Source organism: Anastrepha obliqua, chromosome 2 (assembly GCF_027943255.1).
Source record: "Anastrepha obliqua isolate idAnaObli1 chromosome 2, idAnaObli1_1.0, whole genome shotgun sequence".
NCBI classification, from domain to species: Eukaryota; Metazoa; Arthropoda; class Insecta; order Diptera; family Tephritidae; genus Anastrepha; species Anastrepha obliqua.
The window spans coordinates 23,473,903-23,489,563 of record NC_072893.1 but is presented as its reverse complement, the minus strand read 5'-3'; the positions used below and the strand labels follow the sequence as shown (position 1 = coordinate 23,489,563).

Genomic DNA, 15,661 nt, shown 5'->3' with positions numbered 1-15,661 from the left:
ATGTCTCTCTTTCGATTGCATCTGAATTCTTTGATATTAGGCACATCCGGCTATCTGGCTGCAGGAACATTACAGGTAAGTGCTAGGCGTATGAGCTAGCTGGACAGGGCTGCTGTGAAGTGATTTCTTCACGTAATGAGAGGATTCTAATCCCCATGACTACCTGTGCTCTGCTTCTAGAATGGTGGGCTTCGCGTCAACTCAGCGATCGCTGGGCAAGCACGCAAACTTCTAAGGCTGCGAAATCCTAAGTCCTGAATAAGTGGCGCACGAAGAGCTTCTAAGGTTAGCAAAGGCTGAGCTCTCAAATTTTTTAGGTGCTTTTAGAAGGCATTGTTTGCGAGATATGCATGCTCTGAGACCCGGCATTTTTTCGTGTACTTCGAGCTGTCCCGCTCATGCGGGGCATCTTGGTGCTTACTTTTTTCCTACGGTTGCTGATATTAAGGGTGCTAAATTTATAGCTATCAAATTTTATTAATTTTTAATTAATTTTTAATTAAATTTTTGAAATAAAACAATGAAAATTTAAATTGATCAGGCAATCTTTATTACTTTTGTGTAGAACCATTCAAGGAATTAATTTTTTAAATACAAGGTGAAGTCCAAAATAAACAAGCTGGTGTCATGTTGTGAATGTTTTTGATGGCGCCATCCTTTTAATGAGTTAGTGCGTCGGAAGTTACATCCCTAGCTGACTTCCAGTGAAAGCTCGGTGACATTCGGTTCAGTGGAAGCGAAGTTATTGCACCTAAAGTGTCAGTATGTTTGTGTCATCGGTGCAAAAATGAGTTTCGAACAAAGAGCTCATATCAAATTTTGTTTTAAAATCGGTAAAACATTTACCGAAACACTCGAATTGATGAAAAAAGTTGATGGCGATGATTGTCTATCTCGTGCCAGAGTTCCTGAGTGGTTTACGCGTTTCCACGACAGTCGGTTCTACGTTACCGAAACGACCCGGATTTATATTCGGCCAAGGACTGTCACTCCAGCAGCATTCCCCGTATGGAAGTATGGTGCTGCTACAACAATAACAACAGTGGTTTACACGTTCCAGATATGGTTGTGAGGACATAAATGACAATGAACCAACGGGCGGCCCACAATCAGTAATCACCGAAAGCTCCATCGTAATTGTTCGTAAATTTATCAAAAATGAACCGAAATCATCGTTGAAATACGTGGAATCGGTGTGGAATATCACCAAAACATCGATTTATTGCATTTTAACTTATCATTTTAGCTTACGGAAGGTCTGTGCACGTTTCATTCCGCACAAGTTAGCTGAGGACCAAAAATTGCTCAGAACTCGACATACGAAAGACCTCATTAAAGAGGCGAAAAAGGCGAGAACTTACTTTACAACCTTGTAACTGGTGATGAACCGTGATGTTTCCATGACGAACCTGAAACTAAGCGTCAAACGAATGGACGGCTCCAGACGAGCTACCACCCCAAAAATCACGTTTGAATTTCGGATTCCAAGGGAATTGTCCGAAAGCAGTTCGTGCCAACGGACCAAACCGTCAATGCAATTTTCTATCTTGGCGTTTTGAAGCATTTGTTGCATCGCATTCTTCGAATTCGCCCTGAATACCGCGAACCACCTTCTCATCGATCTACTCTTTTGACTGAGTTTTTGAGTAGAAATCACATTTTAACCATCAGTCACTCACCGTATTCGCCTGATATGGCTCCCTGTGACTTTTACCTATTCGGGGAATTGCATATGGCCATGAAAGTAAAACGTTTTGCATCCGCATAGGCCATCCAAAACGCTTGTACCGACATCCTGAAGGACATTCTGAATTCCGGTCAATGACCTGAAACACTCTTTCGAAAAGTTTTTAGATCGCGCAAAACAGTGTATCGGAGCCAGAAGGCACTATTTTGAATAAATAAACTCGAAGTTATCAGAACGATTCATTTCTATTTTAGCTCAGTCTTGTTTATTTTGGAATTCACCTTGTATAATCCTTTTCAAATGTTAGCCGCAACTGCGCCGTACTTTGGCCATTCGCAGACACTAATTTTGAAAGACTCGCTGGAGGACTTCGGTCGCTATCTCGTGAATAGCTTCAGTAATGTTGGCGTCCAATGCCTCCCGATGCCTTGGTATATATCTGAGATTTTCGTTAAGGGGGAAGCCTGGTTTATAAGGTCAAAAAAATCAATTTTTTTTTTCGTTTTAAGCGATTCCTAATATATTTCAGAATATTCACACAAAGTTACAGAGCTTAATTCTCAATATTTCCGTAGATACAAAGCCAAAGGTAGGCGAGCGTTAGGTAGTTACGCTGTGACCGGACAGCTATAGTACAAACTTCAGCTTCTTTTCTCGACTTTTCATTTTTATGATTTCTTTGAATTGGCGTACATGAATGAAAAAAACTAATGAACCTTTTGAAATGAATCATAGCTTGTTCCCTTCAGTATTAAATTCTCTTCTTTTGAACTAACAAAATAGATTAAAAAAAATGTTTCAAGATTTTTATACCAAGTTGAAGTGAATTTTTTTTAGAGAAAGGCATTTTTTCTTTAAAACCTCCAAAAAGTTGAAATTTTGGAATTTGTCTCAGTTTTCTTAGTTCATCTAGAATAAAAAATGATGATAATTAGAAATCCATTTGAATTTTTTGCTTTAGTTAATAATTACGAGCTGTATCTTGTGCGCCAGTTGGAAGCTCCAGCGTTTTTTTTTTTTTTTTTTTTTTTTTATTCCCGCAGCGTTGCAGCGCTCTACTAATTTCTATGTTAAACATTTTTTTCAACTTATTTTAACCAGTACAAAAATTTTTTATACTTTTTAAATGTTCATTAAAAGATAGAAAAAACTTTGCAGTGCTAAATTAATTTTTTCCTTAAAAAAAAAATCGCAAAGAGATGCAATTTTTAGACCTCATAAACCAGGCTCCCCCCTTAATACCTCACACATAGGTCGTTTTTCCATTTCGACTCTCCATTAATGGCGCGCCTTATTGCAAAACTAAATTTTTTTTATTTACTTGCAAACTTTAATAGAAATTTAAATTAAATTTGAAATTAATATTTTTTATAATAATTATTTATATTCAAATTAGTTACAAAATAAAAATTTATGTAAAGTTCATTGTCGCGAGATTCATTATTTCGCGGTTTCACTGCATTTAAATATCAGTTTCCATGCGTTTTATGCTTTATAATGGAAATACTTTTAAATTAATTTTGCTATTTATTTATTAAATTTCTGTAATCCGTTTCAACCTCCCCGCAAAAATATACCATTTCCCCACTACTTATCTACCGTTCATGCTCGTCCTGCTCTCGAATGACCTGAATTTTCTTGTCAATATATGAATGTAGGCACATAAATTTATTGTCACCGCTGATGAGTTGTCATGATGAGATGCTTTTAAGTAATTTATTACTTGCTATTGATTTTCAATGTTTGTTTTTGCTTGTTTGCGTGCCTGTCATGTTTTCTTCGCCCACCCACGGCGTACACAAATGCTAAATGGGGTGTTGTGGGCAGACATGGCGTATGAGTGACATTAACAATAGCGCACGACCACAATTAACGAGCACAATTTAACTTGCTCTTCTTCTTCTTCCATTTCTTTCTATTCATACAATTCTCGTTTTTTTCATTGTTTTTTTGCGCTTATTCTACGCTTTCTCGCTTCCTTCCGCCGCTTGCAGTTTTGCGCAACAGCAACAAAAACAACAACAGCCGCAACGACAGCAGCCGCCGCTACCGCTACCGCTAACGCCACCGCCGCAGCAACAGTCACAAATATGTCTTCGCTGTCATCGACGTCCACCACGTCTGCAGCGCTCCCCGTTGCCGTGCACTTCTTGGCCAGCTTCCATCAGATTTGTGTGGTGACTGCTCTGCTTCCATTGGTGACACTATTCACCTGTTTCGTCACCGCGTACGTCTTCCAATATGACGATGTGCACGAAACGCATTGCCGTGTAAGTTTGTAGAGTTCGTAGTAGTCCTTTACAGTGTAAGTCGCATGCGACTTGGGCACTTGAACTGTAATATGCGATTGCCCATTAGTCAGCTAATGAATTTTCAATTGTAATGTCTTCGATTGCTTGATGTTAATGATTTTTCTGGTTTTCTTTTCGTTTCGTATGCAGGTCTACAACGTTGTACCATCGATAAGTGCCATTACCGGCGTCAGTCCACAACGCTACTTCTGGCGCCTGAGTATTGCCTTACACATCGGACCACGTTTTCCCATCGCCTTCGTGTATAAGAATTATTACCGCAGTTTGTTGGGCAATTTGCAGCAACGTCGGCCGCATCTGGTGGCGAAGGCCGATAAAATGATTACGTTAATTTTAGTTTTGAATATCATCGAAATTTCATCGTTGGGCGGCGTCACCTACATTTCGAATAGGGAGAATTATCGTAAGTAAATACATAAAAAAATGAATTTAAATTTGTGCAGGGATTTTTGTGGTGGTAAATCAGGCGGTAGGCTAGTCATCTGCCCTGTCAGAAAGCAAAATAGATTAACGAAACCAGCACAAGACAAGTCTTGTCGAGGCCCTATGCTCCCGAGAGGAGTGAACAAGGAAAAAAATAAAAAAATCAGGCGTTTGGAATTCAATTTAATTCGGCTATAAAAAAAAATGCATGAATACTTTTCAAAGAAATTTTTGTTTTCAAATATGGAAGTCATTTTTAGCTTCTTAATTTTACGAAAAATAATTGAAGAAATTGAAATAAAATGAAAAAAAACCACGAGTTAAAAAAAAGAAGTAATGGCAAGATTATTGAGTTAGTAGAAGGGCAGACATAGTGAAATTTTCAAAATCACAGAGGATTAAATAGACAAGGCACATGACACATACGGAGACGGAGAGAGTGCAGAAGAGATCATCAGAGACTAATGACTAAGGACTTGGGACAAGCGAAAGAAATCAAGAAAGTCTAAACTATAGTGGAAAGATGAAATAGCAGAAAACATTCTAAAAATGAGAGTTAGAAACTGGGCAAAGACTGCTTGTGAACGAGAATAATGGAGAAAAGCCGTGTGGCAGGCAAAAGCTCACAAGCAGCTGGAGCAGGCTTTACACTAACCTAATCTGCCAAGTTCCCTGGGAGTGTTCGACAGAAAGATTAGTGACGACGATTATCATTGGCGATCGAACTATGATCCATACGAGGTGTGTTTAAAAAGTATCACGAATTTTGTGTTTTTTTTCAAAAATTATTTATTTACTCATTAATATCTATTTTGTCCCCTTCTAAGTAGTCCCCATGAGATTTTATGGCCAACGCTTTCTCCCATCTTCGAAGCACTTCAAAAAATCATTTTTTTTATCTTGTTCAGCTCCTCCTTCGATGCCGTCTTTACCTCGTCAATTTTAGCGTAGCGTCGTCCTTTCATGGGCCTTTTCAGTTTCGGGAACAAGAAAAAGTTCGCAGGGGGCTAGATCTGGGGAATACGGTGGCTGCGGCATCATTAGTGTGTTGTTTTTGCCAAAAATTCGCGCACAAACAACAATGTGTGAGCAGCGGCGTTATCGTGACGCAAGAGCCGGGCGTTTCTGGCGGATTGCTTCCCGCAAATTGCGCATTACTTGCAGGTAATATTCCTTATTGACCGTTTTACCCTGTGGCAAGAACTCATGATGCACAACGCCCCTGCAATTACCCCTGCGAAGAAAACGGTAAGCAAAACTTTTACATTCGACCGAACTTGGAGCGCTTTTTTCGGTCTTGGTTCGTGCGACAGCTTCCATTGAGATGATTGACCTTTGGTTTCAACGTCATAACCGTAAACCCACGATTCGTCACCAGTTATGACCATCTGGAGCAAATTTGGGTAGTCGCGGACAGAGTCCAACATCTCATTAGCAATGTTCATGCGACGCTGCTTTTGGTCGAAATTGAGCAGTTTTGGTACGATCCATCAGTTTTGCGGCGACCTGTCTCATGCCCAAATCATTGAAAAAAATCGAATGGCATGAGCCAATCGATATGTCTAGGTCCACAGCAACTTCTCTAACGGTGATTCGACGATTGGCCAATACCATTTTCTTCACTTCATCAATTTTTTCGTCTGTTGTTGAAGTGCTCGGGCGTCCGGCACGCCGGCACGCTTTTCGTCGTTCACATCTTCTCGGCCTTCTGAGAACATTTTGTACCTCGGATAAACGTTGCTTTGGTCCAAAGTAGCTTCTCCGTATGACACAGTCAACATTTCGGAATTTCATTTTTAACACAAAATTTGATACAGGCTCTTTGATTCATCCAGTGCAAAAAGGACTTGAGGTGATTCCAAGTCTCACAGCATGCATTCCTCGCATATTGTGTCCTGGAGAGAACCCACGAGATTAGAGAGCTGATATTTTGTCAACCTCAGAAGATCGCCCGAGCGCCTCGGGTCCACACGTGGCCAGAAGGATTTCGCGTCTTTATAAGTTTGTGTACTTGCCCTCGCCGCTCGCTGAGTTTGAGCGATGCTCATCTTTCCAGGAGCAGACCGCAGGTAGTCAGGGGGATGCCAATTCTCTCTCTTCACGGGAAAACCACCTCACATGTCCCTTGTCCGGTCAGCTCATCCGCCTCACAGTTTCCCGCAATGTCGCTGTGACCAGGAACCCAGATGAGGCTGATGCCAAAGAATTCGGACGCAATCAAAAGTGAGGTCAAGCATTCCTTGACCAGTTCCGAATGCACCGTCATAGACCCGAGGGGCCTTATTGCCGCTTGGCTGGCGGAGTAAATATTTACTTTCTTGACTGTTAGTACGCATGTGAGCAGCCGTAATCAGCTGCCTCCTTGATTGCGGCTTCCTCTGCCTGGAACACACTGCACTGGTCCGGTAACCTGAATTTGAGTCTGATGGCGAGCTCCTCGCAAAATACTCCTCCGCCAACCTTTCTTTCCAACTTCGATCCATCCGTGAACAAGTTCACCAGGCCCTGTCCCCAAGTGTAGCTCCCCGTATACTCTTCCCTTGATGGAATATGAGTGGAGAAGGTTCCTCGGTTGGGCTAAGTGAGGGTATACACTGCTTCGTTGACAGGGGGATGAACTCGAAGTTTCTAAGTATGCTTGAGTGCCCATAAGTGAGGTTTGCGCTTATAGTCCGAGCCTCTCTGTGTGATTGCGATACGTGCAGCGGCAATTCTGCCTGCGATGCCTACTGGTACCACATTTAACATTGCGTTGAGCGCCAGAGTAGGAGTCGTTCGAAGCGCCCCATTGATTCGAATGAGTGCCGACCTCTGAACTCTCTCCAGCTTCTTCACCAATGTCGTCTTCTCTAGTGAGTTCCACCAGACTATGACTCCATATAACGAGATAGGCTTTTTTAGGTATAGGTATTTTTTAACTTGTTTCTATTTAAACTTTTTCACTACAGATCATTCAAAATTGAGTTTTTTATTTGTTTATTGTATGATTATATGATTTGCGGTCTATTTCTTACAAGTAAAAAATTATCCAATTAAAATTAACTTCAGACTTCCCCGCAAAATTAAACGCCACTCTACGCGCTCTCAATTTCCCCTTCCTTGCACGTTTTTCAGGTAGAACAACTGAAAAACGTGACAGTTAGAAAGAGTTGGTGTAAACTGTGGCACAGGAGACCACTATTTACCTATAGAACTTTTATAACTTTTTCTAACACTTTCCCTATTTTCTATGTTTTCTAGCAATTCACGAGAAAATCTTCATTACATTTATGGTTTGCTCACTCTGCTACATGTTGGCCACAATCAAATTGCACGGCATACTCTTCGAGGATGAAAGCCAACTATTGCCCCTACAACGCGATTCAATCAAATGGAAGAAAATACTTTTCACCACCTCCATTATCAGTACCGTTGGTTTGTTGGTATTTTTTGCCAAACACCGTTTCTACTGTCATGATTTGGGTAAGTTGCAGCAAAATTGATCATATTTTTATTACTAATTACTAAAAATTTTTTTTTTTTTTTAATTTTATACATTTACTTTACAGCATTCAGTTGGTTCGCTTTCTTCGAGTACGTGATCGCCTTTGCGAATATGCTTTTCCATTTCACAATCATTTGGGATTTTCCATCGCAATTTATGCTAATCGTGCAGGGATCGAAAAATAAAGTTGAGGAAATGATCGGTCGAGTGAGCGCGAAGTGGGATTAAACGCAATCGGAATTACATACATACATAATTACTTAGGCCGTTGATATTTCACGAGTGCACGAATATGTACACGAACACATGTACTCGTGTGTAGTATTCGTTGTGACTTGGATAGCAAGCGTTGTACATGCATGCATATGTATGTAGGTATGCAGTTGGATTCGGTGGTTTGGTAACGGAATAAATCAATTTATTTTGATTTGTTAGTGTTTGATAGACGTGTTTGAGTAACCTCGGAGAGCGCGCTTCCACTGTGAATTATCACTAATTAATTTTTTTTAACCATTTCTTTCTGTTTTCGAGAAGTATGTATACACATACATAAATACTCGTGCATAAATAAGTGTAGTGTGAAGGTAAAAGTCTCCTAACAGCAGCTTGCGAAAAGCCATAGTTAAATTCATTTTAAAACATGCAAATATATACACAAGTAAATGTTTGTATATATTATAAATTTAATTGCACATATTTATAAACAATCATAACCAATTTTATTTATTTTCGAAATAAGTTTTAAAATACAATAACATTTTTATTCCGTTGTTAAATATAGATTTCAAATAGTTTTGTGAAATTTTTAAAAATAAGGCAACGACACAAGTTTTAAATGCACTTAGAAAGCAAAAGTAGTTGCAATTTACATACATACATAAATACATACAAAATGCTAAAAATATCTCAATTACTCAAATACGTTATGACTTATTGTACATGTACATACACAGTGATGAATATTTTAAAAATAAAGTTGTTACGTACTCAGTGAATTTGTAATAGCATCTTAGCTCTGTATACACAAAGAATTTTAAATTTTACAGCTAATTTAGTAAAAAAAGAGTTTCTATAAAATAAATTTAGCATTATTTCTACTTAGCAAACTAAGGTTCAAATGCTGTACAATGCTTATAAATCCTACAAGATAGCTGACTATCATATAAGCACTCATATTATCATCATCACTATCCTCATCCAACTACACATTTTCGTTCTAGCCATGGGAAAGTTCTGATAGTTTCCCTTGTCGGTGTGATATTCTATCTCTCTTTTACCAATAGCAATTTCTTATAACTGAAAAATATATCTACTATGCACTAAAGGCAAGGCAACTTATCATTTTTATTCTTACAATGTAGTAACTGCTGACTACTAAACTCCTCATTGTCGTCATCACAAACTTTTCAGCACTAATAATCATACTTCTCATTTTTGTTCTCAAAAAGTAATCAGCACTGATGGGCCAAACTACTCATTTTCGTTATCAAAAAGTAATCAGCACAAATTCATCATTTTCGTAAAAAGTGATCAAACCGAGGAGTTTTTGTCATCGAAAAATGTTTTATTTAGAAATATATAAAATTAATATTTTTTTGTTTATTTTGTTTAATTTATATTTTTTGTTTAGAAAACGTTTACATATCAATTCGGTGTTTTTTCCACGGAGATTCGAGCTCACGAAGTTTTTCAAATGTTAGCCAAGCATCTACTCATTCGGCTATGGTGACTATACAACAAAGGCAGCCAAATTTCACACTAGTACTTTTTTCAGCCACATTATATCGTTGAAATCGTTAAAATTAATCAACAGTGATGACAAAAACTCCTCTATTTCGTTAAAATTAATCAACGCTGATGACAAAAGCTCCTCATTTTCGTTAAAATTGTTAAAATAATCAACACTGATGACAAAAAATCCTCATTTTCGTTAAAATCGTTAAAATTAATCCACAGTGATGACAAAAACTCCTCATTTTCGTTAAAATCGTTAAAATTAATCAACAGTGATGACAAAAACTCCTCATTTTCGTTAAAATCGGTAAAATTAATCAACACTGATGACAAGAACTCCACATATTCGTTAAAATCGTTAAAATTAATCAACACTGATAACAAAAACTCCTCATTTTCATTAAAATCGTTAAAATTAATCAACACTGATGACAAAAACTCCTCATTTTCGTTAAAATTAATCAACACTTATGACAAAAACCCCCCATTTTCGTTAAAATCGTTAAAACTAATCAACTCTGATGACAAAACCCCCCATTTTCGCTAAAATCGTTAAAATTAATGAACACTGATGACAAAAACTCCTCCATTTTCGTTAAAATCGTTAAAATAATCAACACTGATGTCAAAAGCTCCTCATTTTCGTTAAAATTAATCAATACTGATGACAAAAGCTCCTCATTTTCGTTAAAATTGTTAAAATTAATCAACACTGATGACAAAAACTCCTCATTTTCGTTAAAATCGTTAAAAAGTAATCAGACTGAGGAGTTTTCGTTATCATAAAATGTTTTATTTAGAAATTATGAAATTTATATTTTTTGGTTTTCATTAGAAAACTTTTACATACCAATTCGGTGTTTCATCCACGGAGTTTGGAACTCACGAGTTTTCAAGTTTTACCAAAGCATCTATTCGCTATGGCGACTAGCCAAATTTCACACTAGAACTTTTATCGGAGCAGCCACATTATAAGCTTGCCTTGGCGTTTAAAGTACAGTAGATATATTTTTCACTTATATGAAATTGCTATTTGTAAAAGAGAGATAGAATTCACACCGAACAGGGGAAAAGAGTATCAAATGAAATATTTGATTTCCCCATTAAAAAATGTTGTATTTGCTATTCTGATAATGCGCATGTATTAAAGACTAATAAAATACTTATAAATGTGTTGGAATTTTTGTCGAAAGTGCTCAGCACTGTCTTGTAGGGAAATAGTTTCACTTACTCATATACAAGCATAGATTTTTTTTAATACGCACCTTGCAGAGAGATCTCCAGTGACATCAAACTGATGCGCTTTCAGTAGTATTAGAACTATCGCTAATTTCTCTCTTTCCCCTTTCTCTATATGCAACTGGAATACTACTAAATGTGGCCATGCCAATTTGTGAGCGCAGAGTGGCATATCCACAGTGAGTGTAGGGTTCGCTCTCCAATGCAATGAGCAACTTTCCGACGGTATTTCTGTCATAAACAGTTATTCATAAAAACGCTATCTGCCCTTCGAAACGCGCATAAAATTATGAGGTTCTCCTTTTGGTAGATACCTATGAAATGAAACTTTTTTTTTTCAATTTCAAACGCTTATTAACAAAAAATGGTTACAAATTTAATCTTCAAAATAATAGCCATTGCTAGCGACACATTTTTCACATCTCAGGCAATTTGTGGATGCCGCGCCAAAAAAATTGGCCGTATTTGGCCGCAAACCAATCATCGAGCCATCTTTTGGCTTCTTCATGAGAATTGAAGCGCTGCTCGGAAAGTGCGTGGCCCATCGATGCAAATAAATGATAATCGGAAGGCGCCAAGTCTGGTGAGTAAGCCGCATGCACCAGCGGTTCCCAATCGTACGTCTCCACCAATTCCCGAGTCGCTCTTTTTCGATGTGACGGTGCATTGTTATCAAGAAAAATTACTTTGTGATGGCGATCGGCATATTGTGGGCGTTTTCGGTGTATAGCGCTGTTCAAATCGGCCAATTATAGTTGATAGCGTGCACCGTCAACTGTTTTACTTGGTTTTAAAAGCTCGTACCAAATCATACCACGCTGATCCCAGAAAACACACAGCATTGCCTTGCGGCCGAAGCGATTTGGCTTGGCCGTTGCTCATCACTCTTGGATTATCATTCGCCCAAATGCGGAAATTCTGCTTATTGACGAATCCGCTGAGGTGAAAATGTGCCTCATTACTGAAGATGATTTTCCGAAGTGCGCGATATGCATTTTGATTTGAACGCCCGTTTTCATAATAAGCCTGAATAACTTTAACGCGTTGCTCGATTGTGTATCTTTCCAAGATTCAAATTGAGTTAGTCTGCAATTGAAAAATGTCAAATGAAATGCAGAAATAACTTGACGTTTAGGTGTGGTTCACATTCAACATCGGCCCTTGAAATTTAACCACCCTTTATAAGCGAGTTATTTTAGTAATTTAATTATCAATTATTTCAAGACGTAAATTATGTGTATATTTGCCTTGGTTAGGTTAGCTTGGCTAAACCGCAATGATCTCATTTAGACCACATATATAACTAGTGTTTAGTATTGTTAGATAATGGAAGTTATGAAGGCATAGACCTCAGCTTAGATTTACATATATCCCGAAGCAAAAGTTCTCCTACTCTGATACTCTCCTTTAAAATACCCCTCAATTATTGGAAGACCGACATCTGACACTTTCACGCAATTCATAATTTCATAACCAATTTGTTTTTTTCAAGAAAATCTTTACTCTCCTTGTGGCCTTCCAAGTCAATTTGAGCTCTACAATATTCCAGTTATATATAAGTGTTTTTACATTCTACATACATTTTAAATTTTTTCTTCGGATTTTCCAGAGATTTAAAAGCTTTTCGCACTATATCAAACTTTCTTTTTACAGTGGAAAACTTTCTTTGCCTTACCTTTGTGATAGAATTAGTGTTAGAACATAACAGATCCTCTACCTGCTTCCATTATAGTAGTTTATTGACTCTCTTTTATGTTTCACCGAACGGCATTTACCCCTATAAAAAGCTGCAAACTACATTAGCGGCACACTCTCTAAATTTGCTCACAATTGCTCGCTCTACGAAATCTTGTTTCTAAAAATCGAATTAGTATTGTGTTTATTAATTGAGTGGCAGGCTTTAAAAGTTATTATATCGCGCTTGTTAACACGAGTGGATTCTTGTTAACGTAAAAACTAGTAGAAATTAACCCTATTACCACCCCCGCTAGGGTCAGAGCAGAGCCAGCGCGTTGTATTAGTACAGTGCAACTCAACTATTTAGTTGTTGCATAAGCTTGAGGGGAATTGTGGAGAGTAGTTGTGAGTCAGGCCAATGAAGCGTTACCATTAAATGATGTAACATTCAAATGTGTTTCAAAATATTGGAGGGGAAGCGCGATCTCAATCCTCTTGTGACGAGACATTCTGTAAGGGTGTACAGTGGGGAGTATAACCGCGTGTATGATTATTATTATTTTTTTATATTATATTTATCTTGGTTTTGAATTTTTTTTTTAATATAAACCATTTTTTAACCAAATGCGTATTTTTATATATAAACCAAAAATTCAAAATGTATACACAGTTTAGAAAAATTTATCAAATTTTCATCTGAATCTTTTAGAAAATTTTCAGCTACGCAGTAATAGGGTCCATGAAATTTTGATATATATTTTTTTTAATTTAATATAAATCTAAGTTTTAGGTTATTACTGAATCACGTTGGTTTTTAAACGTTTTTATTTATTTTTTTATTATTTTTTTTAGTTTTTTTTGGTGACGGTTCTTGCGGTTTTCATGGAAGATAAAGTAGCAGAAAACATTCTAAAAATTGGAGTCAGAAACTGGGAAGACTGAGAAGACTGCTTAAGAATGAGAAGAATGGGTGAAACGCCGTCTGGCAGGCTAAGGCTCACTCCAGGAGTTTTAACGCTAAACGATGATGATGACCTCCACGGCGGGTATTGCAAAAGCCTATTCTGTCAACTAAATTTTTAGCTATCATGTTTGAGCTTCTGAATCGAGTTTTTTTGTCTATAATAATTGCTTTATAATTTTTGTTTTTGTCTTGCACATTTTTTTCCTCCACAAATTAATTTTTAAATGAAATGAAGTGGAGTTGCTCCTTTTTATTTCTTTATGGCTTGCGCATTTTCTTCCACAGCAAATAAATTTTTAAATGTGTTAGAATGCAAAATATCGTGACAAAAAAAAAAATTATTAAAAATCCACTAAATTTTTTAGCCATTTAAAAGATGCACCTATTTTACTAAAGTTTCATGGATGCAAACCCGAAAACTTGCTGAGAAATCAGATTAAGAATTTCAAAATTCAGCTGAAAATTTGTTGAATTTTTTTAAAATGTCTGTAAAATTTGTAAGTGTGATTAAAAAGGTGGTTAAGTTTCAAAGGCCGGTGTTGATTTTGAATAAAATACAATTTTTTTAGGAAATTATCGTCATTTCTCTTTATTATGAGAATACTGGTATGGTTTAATTACGCATATAATAAAATATCGGCCAAATGGCCGCCGCGGCCTTGGCGGCACACCACCATCCGATGGTCCAAATTTTCGCTGACGCTGAGGCATAAGTGAGGTTCTATGCTGTTAATGTGCCGAATTATCTCATCCTTTAGCTCTTGAATTGTTGCTGGCTTATCGACGTACACCTTTTTTTTTTTCAAATAACCCCAAAGAAAGAAGTCCAACGGTGTCAAATCACATGATCTTGACATCGCCGCGACGTGAAATTATTCGGCCATCAAATTTTTCGCCCAAAAGAGCCATTGTTTCGTTAGCTGTGTCACAAGTGTCACCGTCCTGTTGAATCCACATGTCGTCCACATCCAAATCTTCCAATTCGGGCTATAAAAAGTTCGTTATTAACTCACGATAGCAAACACTATTCACAGTAACTGCCTGACCGGCCTCATTTTGGAAAAAATACGGCCCGCTGATGATGCCGCCGGCCCACAAACCGCACCAAGCAGTCACTCTTTGTGGGTGCATTGGTTTTTCGGCAATCACTATTGGATTATCATTCGCCCAAATGCGGCAATTCTGCTTAATGACGAATCCACTGAGGTGAAAATGTGCCTCATCACTAAAGATGATTTTCTTCGGAAATTGGTCATTCACTGTTGCCATTTCCTGCCACCATTCTGGCCATTGCTTGATTGTGTATTTTTCCATGATTCAAATTGAAAAATGTGAAATCAAATGCAGAAAAAAGCTTGACGTTTAGGTGTGGTTCACATTCAACATCGGCCCTTGAAATTTAACCACCCGTATATGATTTTGGCTACAGAATGAATATTTCAAAAAAAAAAATAAAAAATATAATAACAAAAAATCTGTACTGAAAAACATTGTAAATACATATTTAAAAAAAAAAAAATTATCACACACTCAGTTATGCTCGTCACTGTATGCGTTACATTATTATTGACAATGTCAGTCTTCGCTTAATTTCTATGAATGCTGGGAGTTCACTGGCATTAACATTTTGAAATTAAGCTAGTCTTTGGCTTGACTTAATTAAGGTGAAAAGTAAAAATTGCAGGCTTAAAATCGCTGATCAGAGCAACTACCCCCTTAATTAAGGTGAAAAGCAAAAAAGTTCAGGCTCAAAATCGCTGATCAGAGCAAATGACCCCCCTTAAGGAGGGGTTAGGGTTAATTCCACTAAAAATATGCACTTATTTCTGAATTTTTTTTGGAAAGATGATTCATGTAAATTTATTTACCCAATTAGTATACTGTAAACTCATATTTCAAAAATATTTTAAAAAATTTTCACAAGAAAATATACAAAATTGAGCCGTTGACAGCAGATCTACGCAGACGTCTCGAAAAAAAGGCAATTCGCCGTGGACAGTTTTTCTCAGCATTGGATCATCTGAAATCAAAAAATCAAAGAGTTTTCATTAGGTAATCAATTGTCCGAGGTAACCCTGTCGAGTTTTTATTAAAAAAAAAATTTTTTTCAATTTTTTTTAATATTTGAAGCAGAAGTGCGA

General features: G+C 37.3%; 1 protein-coding gene across 1 annotated transcript; it reads left to right on the top strand.

Annotated features, from left to right (window-relative positions):
* LOC129238047 (post-GPI attachment to proteins factor 2-like) lies at positions 1–8,219 on the top strand. The gene is made up of 5 exons (XM_054873088.1): positions 1–75; positions 3,682–3,957; positions 4,129–4,402; positions 7,663–7,884; positions 7,971–8,219. The coding sequence occupies exons 1-5, from the start codon at positions 1–3 to the stop codon at positions 8,132–8,134; spliced, it is 1,011 nt and encodes a 336-aa protein (XP_054729063.1). The 3' UTR covers positions 8,135–8,219.
* Positions 8,220–15,661: the final 7,442 nt, after the last annotated feature.

Excerpts from the sequence above, each read along its gene's own strand:
- LOC129238047 (XM_054873088.1), top strand. The coding sequence starts at position 1 with ATGTCTCTCTTTCGATTGCATCTGAATTCTTTGATATTAGGCACATCC. Across the intron at positions 76-3,681 it reads TGGCTGCAGGAACATTACAG|TTTTGCGCAACAGCAACAAA; the intron begins GTAAGTGCTAGG and ends CGCCGCTTGCAG. Across the intron at positions 7,885-7,970 it reads TTTCTACTGTCATGATTTGG|CATTCAGTTGGTTCGCTTTC; the intron begins GTAAGTTGCAGC and ends TTTACTTTACAG.